Below are 870 nucleotides of genomic sequence, written 5' to 3' on the forward strand. Positions count from 1 at the left end.
AGACAAACGTGATTCAACTGTTTCAGAATGGACATCAATATCATGGGATGGCTAGTGAAAATCCGCATACACACATATCTCGATTTCTTGATATGTGTCAACACTTTAGATACCAAGGCATTTCCGATGATGCTATAAGACTGCGCTTGTTCCCGCACACCTTGAGGGATAAAGCACTTGAATGGCTAGATTCACTCCCAGTCGCAAGCATCACCACTTGGAATGAGCTAGCCCACAAGTTCTGCACCAAGTTCTTCTCACCAGCAAAGGTAGCTAAAATGCGGCATGACATCTCAATATTCAACCAGATCGAGTCAGAATCATTTGAAGAGGCTTGGAACCGTTTCAAAAACATGTTAAGGAAGTGCCCACAACATGGCTTTGACAAGAAGACTCAGATCAGGTTTTTCTACACTGGATTACTCCCATCATTCAAAAGTATGGTGGATGCATCATCTGACGGGTCTATCTCTACAAGAACAATTGACGGGGCCTGGGAGTTGTTTGAGAGGATGGCTACAACTTCAGCTATGTGGTCTACAGATCAGTAGTTCAGAAGAGAGCACCTGGGGTGTATGAAGTAGATACTTACTCAGCACTGTCGGCGAAAATAGATTCCTTATTCCATAAGGTTGAAAGCATTTCACAAACCGCCACTGCTAAGCAAGTTGTGAAGCAGAGTTGTGAAGAATGTGGAGCAGATCACAATACTGCTACTTGCCCAATTCTGGCACAAGGAGTAGAACATGCAGAATATGCACAATGGGGTCAGCGCCAGCAGAATAACCCACACTCAGAAACTTTCAATCAAGGCTGGAGAAAACACCCAAATTTCTCTTGGAGCAACCAGAATCAAAATAGACCACAAGG

The 870-nt window shown here is 43.9% G+C and overlaps 1 protein-coding gene across 1 annotated transcript in view; it reads right to left on the bottom strand.

Annotated features, from left to right (window-relative positions):
* The window catches only part of LOC111391331, a 3599-nt gene extending 3244 nt beyond the window's left edge, over positions 1-355 (bottom strand). The window contains exon 1 of the mRNA XM_023016530.1: positions 161-355. Within this exon, the coding sequence (XP_022872298.1) occupies positions 161-355 (195 nt within the window). The remainder of the gene's footprint in view (positions 1-160) is intronic.
* Positions 356-870: the final 515 nt, after the last annotated feature.

Source organism: Olea europaea, unplaced genomic scaffold (assembly GCF_002742605.1).
Source record: "Olea europaea var. sylvestris unplaced genomic scaffold, O_europaea_v1 scaffold775, whole genome shotgun sequence".
Classification (NCBI taxonomy): domain Eukaryota; kingdom Viridiplantae; phylum Streptophyta; class Magnoliopsida; order Lamiales; family Oleaceae; genus Olea; species Olea europaea.